This window comes from Sturnus vulgaris, chromosome 24 (assembly GCF_052056855.1).
Source record: "Sturnus vulgaris isolate bStuVul1 chromosome 24, bStuVul1.hap1, whole genome shotgun sequence".
NCBI classification, from domain to species: Eukaryota; Metazoa; Chordata; class Aves; order Passeriformes; family Sturnidae; genus Sturnus; species Sturnus vulgaris.
In genome coordinates this window covers 7,010,682-7,023,385 of record NC_142266.1, presented here as the reverse complement: position 1 = coordinate 7,023,385, position 12,704 = coordinate 7,010,682, and the positions used below count along the sequence as shown (strand labels likewise).

General features: G+C 62.1%; 2 protein-coding genes across 5 annotated transcripts; one reads left to right on the top strand and one right to left on the bottom strand.

The window, feature by feature from the left end:
• Positions 1 to 375: 375 nt before the first annotated feature.
• GPN2 (GPN-loop GTPase 2) lies at positions 376 to 5,068 on the top strand. 4 transcript variants are annotated; one of them, XR_015808261.1, is made up of 7 exons: positions 389 to 425; positions 1,053 to 1,482; positions 2,799 to 2,955; positions 3,208 to 3,368; positions 3,964 to 4,094; positions 4,520 to 4,707; positions 4,790 to 5,068. XR_015808261.1 is itself a non-coding variant. In XM_088178261.1 (6 exons), the coding sequence occupies exons 2-6, from the start codon at positions 1,066 to 1,068 to the stop codon at positions 4,590 to 4,592; spliced, it is 939 nt and encodes a 312-aa protein (XP_088034387.1). In that variant the 5' UTR covers positions 376 to 425; positions 1,053 to 1,065; the 3' UTR covers positions 4,593 to 5,068. The 4 variants fall into 4 exon arrangements, 2 of the variants coding, with proteins under 2 accessions (XP_088034387.1, XP_014746016.2); XM_088178261.1 differs by having other exon boundaries at positions 376 to 425; positions 4,520 to 5,068; XR_015808259.1 differs by lacking the exon at positions 389 to 425 and having other exon boundaries at positions 773 to 1,482.
• Positions 5,069 to 9,345: 4,277 nt separating this feature from the next.
• On the bottom strand, positions 9,346 to 12,613 carry SFN (stratifin). The gene has a single exon (XM_088178262.1). It carries the CDS (start codon positions 10,149 to 10,151, stop codon positions 9,411 to 9,413), a length of 741 nt encoding a protein of 246 aa, XP_088034388.1. The 5' UTR covers positions 10,152 to 12,613; the 3' UTR covers positions 9,346 to 9,410.
• Positions 12,614 to 12,704: the final 91 nt, after the last annotated feature.

The window sequence follows — 12,704 nt, the reverse complement described above, 5'->3', positions numbered from 1 at the left end:
GGAAGAATTTCTTGACAGAAGGGGGGTTAGAACTGGGAACGAGCTGCCCAGAGAGGCGGCACAGTCACTGTCCCCAGAGGTGTTTAAGGAAAAACGGCGTAGCACTGTGCCATGGTGGTGTTTGCTCAGAGTTAGGACCCCGATGGTCTCAGAGGCCTTTTCCAAGCCAGTTGATTTCTGTGATTTCTGTGATTTGGAAAAAAACGAGTCTGGGGCTGTGCTGGAGGGCCGGGAGCCGGCGGCGGGACTCGAACCCGCGGCCCAGCCCGGACTCCGAGTCCCGGCTTCGAGTCCCGGCCGGGACGGGGCTGCGCGTCCCCCCGGCCGCCAGGGGGCGCTGTGGGAACGGCGGCCGCTCCGCGCCCGGAACGCGAAACTCGGGAGCCGCGGGCACCCGGACCCCCAGAGCGGGGACACCGGCGGCGGTGAGCGGCCTGCACCGGGGATAACGGGAATGGGGGGATAACCGGGAATGGGGGGGATAACGGGAATGGGGGGATAACCGGGAATGGGGGGGATAACGGGAATGGGGGGGATAACCGGGACTGGGGGGGGATAACCGGGAATGGGGGGGGATAACCGGGAATGGGGGGGATAACGGGAATGGGGGGATAACGGGAATGGGGGGATAACCGGGACCGGGGGGGATAACCGGGACTGGGGAGGGATAACCGGGACCGGAGGGGATAACGGGGAATGGGGAGATAACCAGGAGCGGAGGGGTTAACAGGGGATGAAGCGGTCTGGGCAAGGACGGGAGACGGGGGGAGAAACTGGGAGTGGTGGGGGGAGAAGGAGGATTGTAAGGAAAGCGAGAGGGCACGAGGGAAATTCGGGGATAAATGGGGACATGGGCATAAATGGGGTGCAGGGGAAAAGGAGTGATGGGGAAGAGAAGGCGTGGAGAAATGGGAAAGGGGAGAGGGGGATGTGAGCAGAGAGGCGATGAGAGCCATGGGGAAGGAAGGAGGGCTCTGCTCAGGAATGGGGGTGCAGGACCTTCCCCTGCCCGTCCCAGCCCAGACACTGAAGGGGATCCTGTCCCCTCTCAGCCCAGGAGCCAGCATGGCTGAGAGCAGCCGGGGTGGCTCGCTGGCCTTTGGCCAGGTGGTCATTGGCCCGCCGGGCTCGGGCAAGACCAGTTACTGCCACGCCATGAGCGACTTCCTGGGCCGGCTGGGCCGGCGCGTGGCCGTGGTCAACCTGGACCCCGCCAACGAGGCCCTGCCCTGCCCCTGCGCCCTGGACATCGCCGAGCTGGTCACCCTGGCCGATGTGATGGCCAGCCTGGGGCTGGGCCCCAACGGGGGCCTCCTGTACTGCATGGAGTACCTGGCTGCCAACGCGGACTGGCTGCGGGAGCGGCTGCGAGCCCTGCGGGGTCACTACGTCCTGTTCGACTGCCCCGGGCAGGTGGAGCTCTACACACACCACCAGGCCCTCAAGGACGTCTTTGCCCAGCTGGCCAAGTGGAATTTCAGGGTAAGGATGGGCTGGGGCAGTGCCTGGCAGCCCCCGTGGGCACAGAGGGGTTCAGGGGACTCATGGCTCTTGTCTTCAGGAACTCTTTGGCCTTTCGTGAAGGCCAAAAGTGGCTCTATCGGGGAGGAGGGGAATTCTTCCCTATTTTATGCTGGGAGAGCTTGGCCTGGGAGAGCACAAGCACAGATTCCTTCCTCACACTTGGCAAAAAAATCCCAAAATAGTTTGGGTTGGAAAGGACCTCAAAGCCCATCTCGTCCCAGTCCATGCCATGGGCAGGGACACCTTCACTGGCCCAGGTAACTCCAGCCTGGCCCTGAACCCTTGCAGGGATGGGACAAGGAGCCCACCCTTGTCCTGTGCTGCGGGATCCTCCCCACAGCCCGGCTGTGCTGGGGTTCTGTGTGTGCTGGGAGCCCTGGCACTGCCTGAGGAATGCAGGGGACGTGCCAGGCCCCTCCTGCAGCCCAGCCAGGTCCCCGTGGGACGTGCTCAGGGCTCTTGCACAACGGGAGCTGCAGGTGAGAGCAGCCCCAGGAGCTGCTGACGCTGCGCTTGCTCTGCGGCGGGGCCACACCACGAATGTGCAAACCCTGCCTGCTCTGAGCAAGAAGGGCGACTTCATTTGCTTGAGAATGTCACTGGGAATCTGCACATTAGAGCTTATTTTCATTGGAATAAATGGCCATGGAATTGGAGTTGCTAAAATAAGACATTTACAGGGCTGGCTGCTGCTCTCCCAGGTGCTCACGCCTGCCTGGGAGCCCCAGCCTGGCTGGGTTCTGCTGCTGTGACTCAGCCTCAGAGACCTCACTTGGAGTGGCTTCCCCAGCTCTGAGACCACATTGTTACAGCCACACAAAACCCAGGGAATCAAACTGCTCGTTAGTGTAATTATTAATTATTAGTGCAAGCCACAACTGACTGTCCCAGCAGAAGGGGGTGTGCTGCAGTTGCTGCTCCTGAGTGGGCCTGGCCATTCCTGTGGGGAAGTTGTGCTGCCCAGGGGGGGAATTGCCCCAAAAATCCCACCACAAAACCTGCAGAGTTCAGACAAGGCTGGGACAGGGGGAGGTGTCCCTGCCCAGCAGGGCTGTGGCCGGGTGAGCTTTGAGGTCTCTGCCCCAAACCATTCCCAGGTTCTGATCCTGTTTGGTAGCAGGAGGTGAGAGGTGGGTGGTCATTTCCCCAGGTGGTGCAGAACAGATTGTCCTGTGGCCACTTGTACACTGTCCCACAGATTGTCCTGTGGCCACTTGAGCACTGGGTTTGTCCAGGCCTGACCTTGTGTGTCCCTTTGTGCCTTCTCTGCCCAGCTGGCTGCCGTGCACCTGGTGGATTCCCACTACTGCACAGATCCTGGGAAGTTCATCTCTGTGCTCTGCACCTCCCTGTCCACCATGCTGCACGTGGAGCTGCCCCACGTCAACGTCCTGTCCAAGATGGACCTGATCGAGCAGTATGGGAAGCTGGGTAAGGCAGCTCCCAAAGCCTCGGTGCTCTGGGGCAAAAGGCACCTTCAGCCTCATCTCTTCTGCCTCCCTGCCATGGCCAGGGACACCTTCCCCCATCCAGGGTGGCTCAGAGCTCCGTTCTTGGAGGAATTTGAGGGGGAGGGATGTGGAACTGTGCTGTGTGAGAACGGGGGTGGGTGGGAAACTGCTGCAGCTCTCACTGTGCTCTTCAGCTCCCAGCCTGCCCTCAGAGCTCCCTGTTTCCCTGCAGCTTTCAACCTGGATTATTACACCGAGGTCCTGGACCTCTCTTACCTCGTTGACCATTTGGCCTCCGACCCCTTCTTCAGGAATTTCCGCCGCCTCAACGAGAAGCTGGTGGAGGTGATCGAGGACTACAGCCTGGTGTCCTTCGTGCCACTCAATGTCCAGGTGACCCAGCAGCAGGGGACAGGGAGCCCTGCATGTGCAGCAGCTGCTTTTTGTCTGCTCAGAGCCACAGGGCTGGAAACCTCAGCTGTGAAGAGACTCAGGGCTGGAAAACAGGGAAGCACACCCAGATTTGTAAATGATCTGTGGCAGCCAAAGGAGAGAAAAAGTCTGATGAGCTTGGGGCTACCTGGGCCTTGTGTCCTGGGGTGGGGAATCCCGGCTCCCCTTCCTTCAGCTCTTCTGGCCTGCATTTCAAATCCGGGCTGAGGATCACCTAAAACTTGGTTAAATTAGGGAGCAGGGAGTAATGAGAGGACTGGGAGGAATTCGCTGGGGAGGGAGGGCTGGAAATGTCCTTAATCAGAGAGTCGGCAGAAGTGTCAACAGGCAATTGCCTGGACAAGGTGATGAAAGGGAATGGGAGGGTGGAGAGTGTCACCTGGGCAGTTTGTCCCTGTTTGTTTGTCCCAGTTTGTGTCCCGGCGCCTCGGGCGCTGTCAGGGTGGCCCAGAGCCCCAGAGGGAATGCACAGCCCAGCCTGGGCTCCTGGCCCTGGGGAAGGAGCAGGCTCCCAGTGACGCTGTCCCTGCTGCAGGACAAGCAGAGCATGAGGCAGGTGGTGCAGGCTGTGGACAAGGCCAATGGATATTCCTTCGGGGACCAGGAGCAGCGGAGCCTGGAGGCGCTGATGTCGGCAGCTGTGGGGGCTGATTTCCACTTCTCCTCGTATCCTCTGTGCTGCTGAGCTCCTTTTCTCTCTGCCTGGGGGACAGAGGCTGGAGTTTGCAGGCCCAGGTGGTTCCTGGTGATAGTGGGGTGTGCTCAGCCCAGCCCGGGGCAGACTCTTGTCCTGCCAAACCCACCAAAGCTGTTGCTAATTGATGCCCTGAACCTGTCGGGAACCTTGTGACAACTTTCCTTTCTCTCACCCTCCCTTGGATGGGTTCTTTCCTTCTCCTTCAAACCATACAATTGATTCTGCTGGTCTGGGATCAGGCAGAGCCAGAAGTAGCTCAGGTGATGCTGCCTCTTCCTGATGGCCTTCGGGCTAATGTGAGGCTGGGCTGGTTCCTCGCTGGGAACTTCAGAGCTCCTGCAGAAGGGAGTGTTTGAGCCCAGCCCCTCGTTTTCCTTAATTACTGCGTTATCAGCACCCTGGCAGTGCAGGAGAAGTATGTGCAATCTCAGGACAAAGCCGTGGAAGAGGAGGTGATGGATCTGTGACACGCCCTTCCCTGCTCCTCTGTTTTTCACACCTCTCCTTTTCCTACCCGGAGCTCCAGCTGTGACTCAGAGCAGCTGAAAGCCTTCCCAGGCAGAGTCTGGGCTCCCTGTCTGGGTGGGTTTGACCTCCCGAGCTCCGTTTCTGCTGCCCAGAGCAGGGATTTGGCAGAAGGAGGTGCCTGAGGGTCTTCCCTTAGGAACAGAGATTGAGCCAGGGAAGGCAGGGGGAGCACGGAAAAGAAGCGAGATAAACTCTCCTCCATCATGGCCAGGACAGGTCCAGAGAAAGAAAAACGATGTGGAGCTGCCTCGTGTGCACGGAGAGCTGAGGCAGCAGGGCTGGGTTTGCTGCAGGAGGAGAATCCAGGCCCAGACGCCTCCACGCCGTCCCAAGGACAGAAAGATGTTTGCTTTTCTTTTTCTTAGAAATAATGATGGACTCTTTCTTAATAAAACGCTCCTCGGTCTCACTTTCATCTTGGGAGTTTGCTGAACCTGAGTAAATAAACCCAAGAGTGCTGCAGAGCCCGAGGCCAGAGCCTCGGAGGGAGCTGGGCCCGTGTGATGTGCCTGAGAACAGGCTCAGCTTTGCTGGGCGAGGGAGGAATGTGGGCCAGGGAAGCAGAACCAGGTCACTGCTGCTGCTCCAGCCCAGCTCACAGAATGCCAGCCAGGCTTTTGGTTAAGGAAGCCCCTGTGTGACTCAGCTCATGGTTTGCATCTCGGGCCTTTCCCTTGGGTGTCCTCATCCACCTTCCTTTATCTGCCCCTGCTTCCTCCACATCCCAAATCCTGGGGCTTCTCCTCCTGCCCATGGAATTCCCTCTCCCAGCCCTGAGCCTCGTGTGCCCCCTGCTCTGCCCCCTGCTCCAGGCAGCAGCTGGGGAAGGATCAGGAGTCCTGGGGATGGATCAGGGGGCTGGGGAAGGATCAGGGGGGCTGGGGATGGATCAGGGGGGCTCTGGGGGGGTGACAAGTGGGGTGTCCCCATCAGAGAGCCTCCGAGTGCCTCCCAGCAGCTCCCCACAGGATGGGACAGGCCCAGCTCCCCATCCCAGCTCTCTGCAGACTCAGCATCACCTCTTGCCCAAGAGCTTGCATAAAATATAACAGGATTTTCTCACAGGATGGTTTGGCCCTTGGCAGAGGGATTGGAGGCTGGATCCTCGATGGGTCTGAATGTGAACTGGTCTTGTGCAGCTGGGAAAGGAATTAAAATGAATTTTTCCCCCATGTCCCAACTCTGTGGCCAGGGTTTGGAGACAAGGAGGAGCTCAGGGAGAGGAGGACACAGACACACACGTGCTCGTGCTTCACCCAGACCCCTTCCCAAGGACACTGAGATTTCACATACCAAAATCAGATCCCGGTGTGCTGCCAGTGCCTCAGCTCTCCCCCAGAGCCCAGGAATTTCCCTGGGTACTCCTGGCTGGAACCCAGCAGCTGCATTTCAGTGCTGAAGCTCTGGAAGCCAATTTAACCATAACTGAGCTGGAATTCCATCCTCACCCTGTGGCTCGTGGCCTTGTCCTGCTCGTTCTGGAGCTCTGTAGCTGCTGTGATGGGGTGGGAGACAGGATCATAAAAACATTAATTTCATAGTGGCTTTTTCATGGCTTTGAGAGATTTGGTGGCTTAAAAGGGTATGGTCAGGTCAGGCTGAGTTACACAAGAGCCATCAAAGCTTTTGTGGCTTTTTGGCTTTTTTATTGGAATGCCCTGGGTATCTGCAGCCCCAGCCCTGGGGTGGAACCCCCAGCTCAGGTCACAGATCCTCAGCCAAGAAATGCTGAGGTCTCAGAGAGCTCCCAAAACTGCACCAAGGAGATTCCTACAGATGGATCAGGGGCTGAGCCGGGACCCAGAGCCCCGAGGGGACAATTCTGCTCCTGCTCAGGGGGACTGGGAAAGGGCTGGAGCCCCTGGTGGGAAATGCAGGGGTGAACCCAGCCTGTCCCTGCACCCCATCCCGGGGCTGGGAGGGGACACCGGGCTCGGGGAGGGGACACTTTGGCTCCTGTCCAGCCGGGGCCAGGGCCAGGCTGAGTCACCCCCAGCCCGGCACAGCCCTGGGGGGTCCCGGCTCTGCAGAGCTCGTCCTACCTGCTGAGCCCACCTGGCCGTGGGGCTGAACCCGGCGGGGTGGGATTTTGGGGACAGAGGGATTTGAGCATCAATCCCAGCCACAGCACGGGGCTGTCCTGGGTCTCCTCCCGGCTTCCAGCCTCATTTCCAGCTCCATCACGGAAAAACCTCTTCAAAAACACCAAAGCCCCAGAGCAGGCCCTGGTGCCAGCCTGGCAGAGCTGGCCCGAGCCCAGGGGCCATGGACACCCCGGGTCTGGGTGCCCAGACTGCTGCTGCCTCAGCCGGGAGCCCCAGCCCCGGGCACACAGCCCTGGGGGACAGCTGGTGACAAGGCCAGGCTGGGCTGTGATTCCTGCAGCTCCCACTCGATCCCTGCTCGCCCTCAGACCTGTTCTGGTGGCCTTTTCCCCATGGCCACCAGCTCCTGTAGGGGCTGTGCCAGGACCCTGCAGGGGGAGAGGCTGAGGTGGGGGGCACTCCCTGGCCCAGCCCTGCCCTAAGGGTGTTTCAGACACTAAAACTGATCCATCTGAGAGCTCTTCTGGGTGCCCCTTCAGGGCATTCCACGGCCACAGGGCAAGGACCAGGATGGAGGTGGAGGTGCTGATGTGTCCCCGGTCCCACCATCCTGGGTAAAGCAAAAAGACCCCAGAGAACCCCCCAGCAGCACGGGAGTGTCCTGGGGATCCAGGGCCTCCCCTCCTTCCCAGGAAAAGCTGCAGGACCGGCTGGGAGCAGGGAGCTCCGTGTCCTCCTACACAGCCACGCTGCAATTTCGGGAGCTGTTGAAATCAGTTAACCCCTGGGAAGCCAGGGAGAAGCCACAGCCCCAGGGATGGACAGACACCCCCGGCCACCCCTCCCCGGGCACTCTGAGCTCCAGCCCTGCCACTCTCCAGTTTAACCAGTCTGGTGTCCCCAGGCTGGGGTCAGGGGCCAGTGCGAGCCCTCAGCTCGTTCTTCCTGCCCCTGTTTGGGTAATTACAGGGCTGGGGCTGTTCCCAGGCTGGGAGTGCTTGGGGCCAGGTGGAGGCCAAGCTTTGGGACCCTGACACCTCTGGGGACCCCCAGGGGATGTTGTGATGGGGCTGGGGGGTGGGTGAGGGCCAGGGGGCTCACAGGGGTTCATCCCCTCTGCTGGGATCTGCTCCAGGTGTCCCATCCAGGGTGAGCAGGTTCTGGTTTGTGCAGCCCAACTTCCCACAGCAGAGCCCTGGCAAACCTGGTTACATCCCAGGCCAGCCCCTCACATGGTACCCCACAATTCCTCACATCCCTGGGTACCCCACAACTCCTCACATCCCTGCTTGAGCCTCATTTCCCCCAGAGCCCAGGGGTCCCTGGCACTCTGTGGGCTGGGCTTTGGCCAGGCCAGGGCTCAGGACTGACCTGTCCCCCCTGTCCCTGGGGCTCGGGGGCTCCCTCTGAACCAGGGCAGCACGTCCTGAGTCACAGCATCCCATCCCATCCCATCCCATCCCACTCCACCCCATCCCACCCCATCCCATCCCATCCCATCCCACCCCAGCCCTGCTGAGCTCATAGCCCAGGGTGCTGTGACTGTGTTTTATTGTAATTATTGTTCATGTTGGAACCCGCAGCTGGGGGAAGGGGAGGGAGCTGCGCCCTTGGCCTGGCCTCGTGCCAGGGCCAGAAATGCTGAGCGGAGCTTCCACCTGTCCCAGCGCGTCGGGACCGTGAGAGGGCTGTCCCCACCCAGCGACACCCCGGGGCTGTCCCCACCCAGCGACACCCCGGGGCTGTCCCCACCCAGCGACACCCCGGGGCTGTCCCCACCCAGCGACACCCCGGGGCTGTCCCTGTGTCGCTGCCCCTGCACCTTCTGTGAATTTTCCTCCTCGGACTGAGAGGAGCCATGGGGGAGGATTGGGGACCCACACAGGAGCGTCCAGGGCAGGTTTTGGGGAGCCTGGGTTTGTATCAAAGGGTTGGGTCAGGGACTCGAGCACCTCATGGAGCAGCCAGCCCTGCGTGGGGCTGCCAAAATCCTCATCCCACGGATGCACAGAGCCCTGAGCCCTTCCACGGGCTGCCCTTCACCCCAAAACCCTGCTGGGGCTGGGGGGCACCGAGAGCAGCCGGGGCGGGGGGACCCGGGATGGGATGGGAATGGGGATGGGAATGGGGATGGGATGGGGATGGGAATGGGGATGGGAATGGGGATGGGAGGCGGCTCCCGGAGCTGCCCGGACATGTGCACAGGGAGAGACGAGGCGGAGAGAGCAGAGCTGCAGGAGAAGGTTTATTGGAGACGCACAGAGGCTTCGGCAACGCGACCCCTCCGCAATGGGGGGGCTGCCCGGACCCCCCCGGCCCAGCCCTCACCTCCTCCTGTGGCTGCTCCAGCCCTGCGGGAACGGGGTTTGGAGCTGGCACGAGCCAGACTGGACACCCCCCACAAAAAATGTTAAATAGTCGGGGGCTGGCAGCTCTGTGGGACGGAGGCACCCCCCTCTCCCTCTTTTCCCCCCTCCCCAGAGCAGAGGATGGGGGAGAGGGAGGGAGGGGCTCTGCCAAAAGCACCCCAAATCCTGGTATCCAGGCTGGGGGGAGAGGGAGACTCCTTCCCCCCAAAACCAACAAAAAAAAAAAAACAAACCAAAAAAAAAAAAAAAAAAAAAAAAACCAACAAAAAAAACCACTTAGAGATGCCGAAGGGTGTGGAGCGGGGCCGGTCCCCGGCTCGGCAGGGCACGGGCACGGGCACGCTCAGTTCTTGGGCTCTTCGCCAGCCTCGCCGCCGTCTTCGCCAGCACACTCGGCTGTCCATAGCGTGAGGTTGTCCCTGAGCAGCTGCATGATGAGGGTGCTGTCCTTGTAGGAGTCTTCGCTGAGCGTGTGCAGGTCGCCCATGGCCTCGTCGAAGGTGGTCTTGGCCAGCGAGATCGCCTGCTCGGGGGCGTTGGCGATCTCGTAGTGGAACACGGAGAAGTTGAGGGCCAGCCCCAGGCGGATGGGGTTCGTGGGCTGCATCTCCTTTTTGCTGATGTCCATGGCCTCTTGGTAAGCCTCCTGCGCCTTCTCTATCGTCGACAGGCGATCGTCGCCGCTGGCCACCTCGGCCAGGTATCGGAAGTAGTCGCCCTTCATCTTCAGGTAGAAGACCTTGCTCTCGGTGTCGCTGTCCTTCTTGATGAGATACTTGTCCAGCAAGCCCAGCACGTTGTTGCAGACGGCGTTCAGCTCCTGCTCCACCTTCTCCCGGTACTCGTTCACCACCTGCGCTTTGTCGTCGCCCTCCTCGGTTTTGTGCTCGATGCTGGAGATGACTCTCCACGCCGAGCGCTGGCAGCCCACCACGTTCTTGTAGGCCACCGACAGGAGGTTCCGCTCCTCGTTGGACAGCTCGTCCCCGTGCTCCACCACCGCCTTCATGAAGTCTGCCATGTCCTCGTAGCGCTCAGCCTGCTCGGCCAGCTTGGCCTTCTGCACTTGCTGGTTTCTTGCCATGGCTGGGACGCGGTCGCTTGGGCGAGCAGCGGGGCCGGGAGCCGTGGGAGCCTCTGCCGAGCGCTGCCGCCGGGATTCGCTTTTGGCTGCGCGTCGGAGCCTCGAGCGAGAGCAGGAGGAGCCAGCCAGGTCCAAGGAGTGTCCGTGTCCTCCTCCTCCTCCTCCTCCTCTGCTTCCTCCCCGCCGAGCGCGGCCTTAAAAGGCAAATCGCGGTGAATCATCGCCCGCGGGCGCTGGGGAGGGGGCGAGGGGGGCGGCCCCGCCCTGCCCCCCGTGGGTGCGGCACCCGTGGGTGCCCCGAGGCTCTCCCCAGAGCCAACGCCCACCCCGGCACCGGGGAACGCCCATCCCGCTGCTCACGGGGCTGGGAAGGGCGCTGCTGTCGTGGGGAGGGGACGGGGACACTCGGCAGAGCTCCACTCCCCCCCCCCCCACCCGGAGAAATGGGCCACGGGGTGTGGCCGCTCGTAAAAATGGGTTCCTCCCCCCCGAAAAAGTCATATCACTGTCGTTTTTAACATGGTGATTAACTCGGCAGTAATTGCGAGGGCTTGACGGGCAGGTATTTATTCCCACAGGTGGGGAAACCGAGGCAGAGGCTCCGCGGGAGGGCCCGTCCCAAAAACCGGGGCACGGTCAGCGCTCGCCTTTGGGCACGGTGGGACCACCTGGACCCCCCCAAACACGGCGTGGTGGGAGGAGAGAGGGGAGACCCCATCCCCATCCCCATGTGCTGCTCCACCGCCCGCCTTTCCCATCCCTCCATCCCTCTCCATCCATCCCTCCATCCCACCGGGGACGTCCCGCATCTCTCAGGCTGTCAAGGAAGGGTTTTAGTCTTGGCTTTCCGCACGGTTTAGGTCGCTGCGGGCCGGCCGTGGCGGCGCAGTGTCGCGATAGGGATCTGAGCTGCGCCTTGCGCTGAGTTTCACTCCGAGCTTGTTTCCACACGCCGGGCGCTGGCGCGGCCCCGGCCCCGGCCCGGCCTTATCTCGGTGCGGGAGCGTGCGGGAAGGGCAGGGTGTGGCGGGCGGCTCCGGGCCAAGGCCAAAAGGGGGGTTGTGATTTCTCCGTGAGCCTGACTCGCTTTGTTCCTCCCTTCCCACACCCGGCCGGGAGCGCCCCGGGTTCCCCCCGCGCCCCGCTCAGCGCCCCAGCGGATCCTGCCGGGATGGAGGACGCAGGAAAGATGTGAGGATGCTTTTCCCAACCATTTCAAGCCCAGGAAAACACCTCCAGCCTTCACATCACCCCCTCTGCACCTGGAAAAGATTCACCCTGACACGCGCTGGGGTTTGGGGTGCCCGGGGTGCCATCGAGGGGCTCCCTGGCAGCACCGTGAGGGGGTCCAGCTCCACCAACCTCTTCCCCCAGCCCCTCCATGGCCCCCGAGCAATCCGAGCTCCTTCCCCAGGTGGGCTGATCCCCTGGGAGCCGGTTCCACCCCCCGGAGTCGGGAAGAGTCCTTTGGCTTCCCCAAGGAACGGGGAGCGGGACACCGCGGCTGCCTTTCCCCCCTGCCCGGCACACAGGGCACCCCACAGAGACCCTCCAAGACTTCCATGGGGCACAAAACCCGCCCCCACAGAGGGATGGGGCCCAAAGGGTCACCCCAATGTACCCAGCCTGCCAAAATCCACCTCCTTCCCTTGGGAAACCACGGGCAGGAATCCCCGGGTGGGTTAACATGAGCTCACACTCCTTCGGGCACCAAAACCAAAATTTGGGTCTGGGGTCTGCAGTGGCCAGCCCTGGTGAAGGACTCGCAGCCTGAGCAGGGTGATCCTGCCCCACCCCGCATTTGGGGAGCCCCAGGTGGGATCCCCCAGGACGCCTGTGGGGTGGGGATGGCTCAGCCTCGAGCCGGCGTCTGTGGCAGCCCCTGCTTTGAGCTGCTGCCAAATCCGGGCTGTGAGGAGGCTGCGGGGACGCTCTGCCCCCGGATCCTCGGCCAGGCAGGGGAGGGTGAAGGGCAGAGCCCCAAATCCCACAGGGGCCGTGGGGGAGCTCGGCTGCACCATCACCCCACAGAGCACCCGTGGGTGCCCCGAGTGCCGGAGGTGCATCCCAAACCGACCTGTGGGTCTGGGATCACGCCGGGGAGGGGGGCTCCGAGTTAACCCAGCCCTGGGGACGCTGCCCAGGCCAGAGCACGTCTCCAGCCCCGTGAGCCGAGGGCAGGCGTGGGCTGGGCGCTGGCAGGAGCCGCAGGATGCCCGTGGCTATTCCCAGCGGCGCTGCAGGGATGCTCAGAGCCCGTCTAGCCACCCTGCCCAGCCCTGCTGCTCCCCCTGGCTGTGGGGACGCTGCCAGCTCCCCGAACATCAGCGGACACCGCATTTTTCCAAGGGGTGCTCACAGCGCCCCGGGTCCTGCGGGCACTGCCCGCTGCTCCTTCCCAGCCTGCACAGGAGGGTGCAGAGCCACGGATGGCTGAGACTGGCCCCAAACTGAGCCACAGCCCAGCTCGGGAAGCTCCTGGCTCCCATCCCCAGGGCTGATGACAAAGCGGTGCCAGCCCTCAGTGGCTTCCCCTGGCTCCCTGCTCGGGCC

What these genes read in the sequence shown, in the direction of transcription:
- GPN2 (XM_014890530.2), top strand. Translation starts at nt 946, where the DNA reads ATGAGAGCCATGGGGAAGGAAGGAGGGCTCTGCTCAGGAATGGGGGTG. An exon ending in TGGCCAAGTGGAATTTCAGG is followed by an intron (nt 1,483 to 2,798) that starts GTAAGGATGGGC and finishes TTCTCTGCCCAG; the next exon opens with CTGGCTGCCGTGCACCTGGT. An exon ending in CGAGCAGTATGGGAAGCTGG is followed by an intron (nt 2,956 to 3,207) that starts GTAAGGCAGCTC and finishes GTTTCCCTGCAG; the next exon opens with CTTTCAACCTGGATTATTAC.
- SFN (XM_088178262.1), bottom strand. Translation starts at nt 10,151, where the DNA reads ATGGCAAGAAACCAGCAAGTGCAGAAGGCCAAGCTGGCCGAGCAGGCT.